Source organism: Haplochromis burtoni, unplaced genomic scaffold, assembly GCF_018398535.1.
Source record: "Haplochromis burtoni strain Fernald_Lab_line unplaced genomic scaffold, NCSU_Asbu1 Contig_1021, whole genome shotgun sequence".
Classification (NCBI taxonomy): Eukaryota; Metazoa; Chordata; class Actinopteri; order Cichliformes; family Cichlidae; genus Haplochromis; species Haplochromis burtoni.
Window position 1 is genome coordinate 3,033 of NW_024583382.1, and position 1,527 is coordinate 4,559.

General features: G+C 33.7%; 1 protein-coding gene across 1 annotated transcript in view; it reads left to right on the plus strand.

Annotated features, from left to right (window-relative positions):
- Positions 1-15: 15 nt before the first annotated feature.
- LOC121812991 (contactin-2-like) overlaps positions 16-1,527 on the plus strand; it is a 5,454-nt gene continuing 3,942 nt past the window's right edge. The window contains exons 1-2 of the mRNA XM_042216345.1: positions 16-186; positions 1,221-1,496. Of these exons, the coding sequence (XP_042072279.1) occupies positions 1,259-1,496 (238 nt within the window). The 5' untranslated portion in view covers positions 16-186; positions 1,221-1,258. The remainder of the gene's footprint in view (positions 187-1,220; positions 1,497-1,527) is intronic.

Consider the following 1,527-nt stretch of genomic DNA (forward strand, 5'->3'; position numbering starts at 1 on the left):
TAAATCACCAGGCTAAATGGAGAGGGGTAAGAAATATTGAAGATTTCATTCCAACATGTACAAATTACACAGTGACGCCAACAGTGAACTGCACCATAAATAATGCTTTTGAAACTGACACTGGAAAATACTGGTGTGAAGATGAAGAAGGATGGAAGAGCAACGTTCTCAGCATCACTGTCACTAGTAAGTTTACAGCATCTAAAGAATTTAATTTAAAAAGACCCACAATATATTCAAGAATGGTGATGGAAGGATAATGAAATCAGAAGTAAATCATCAAATAACCAACTCAATTGTGGCCAGCAAGTGATGATAAAGTGAAGGCATATTAAAAAATTACAAGTACACATTTCCAAATGTTACATCTTGTAGGATAGCTTTATTGATTATTGAATACAGCTCCCCTTTGCCAAGTTTTACAACTTTATTACTAAATGCAGAGAAATTCAGAAAAGTTCTATCAAAATTTAACCGGACCATAAATTGCTGGTCTGATCAGTTCATTCCCGTACAATAGTATTACATTCATAAGGTTTTTTTTAAGTGTTACAACAGCAGAATTCCAAGACATTTCCTTTAAATATTCAATCTTCCAATTTGAGGCAGTGCTAAAAATGTACTTATTTTGAATAAATTATCCCAATGTTAAGTCAAATTGGATATTTAGTGAACTTAATTTATTGCATTTATATATATTGTTTGAATGTTATTAGTAAAGTAATGCATAACTAGTTATCTTGGCAGTTTCAATAATCACACTTGGTTATTGACGCTGCCCCAGCAACGCATATTTGCTTTCTTGTCTGTGATAAATATTGCCTGGTAACATCAGGTCTGGTAGGGAAACGTTTCATTAAGTTCTTTCGCACTGATTTCTACATCTGTTTTCGAAAGGACAGATTTTAGCTGTGTGCTAAATATCACTGTAATAGTGACATTGTTGTAAGTGTGATGCCAGTGCAAGAAGGCTTCTTGTGAGGTTTGTGAAGCAGATTAAATTAGACTCTTAAAATACACAAATATTCTGCTTGTAAATGCTCTGAACCTATGAATAACATCTACAACAATTTATTAAACACTGTTTTTTCCATTGTACAATTAATACATTTGTATTTTGTTATAGCTCCTATTTTAGAACTTGTAGATAGTCTTTTTGTCACTCATGATAACTATCTCTGCTTCAATTTCTTTTTTTTCTTTTTTCTTTCTTTTTTCAGTTGGTTCTGTGATCCTGGAGAGTCCTGCTGTACCTGTAATGGAGAGGAAAACTATCAACCTGTACTGTAGAAAGAAGGGAGCTCCTCTAAACCAAATAGCTGATTTCTATAAAAATGACTTGAAAATTGGGACCAGCTATTCTGGGAAAATGACCATCCACAATGTTTCCAAATCTGATGAAGGGCTCTACAAGTGTACCATCTTGGAAGCTGGAGAATCACCAGAAAGCTGGTTGATTGTGATAAATAAGACTCTGGAAGAACAAAACCAAGAAGGTAATACTCATTAATGTTCATCTTCTGTAGT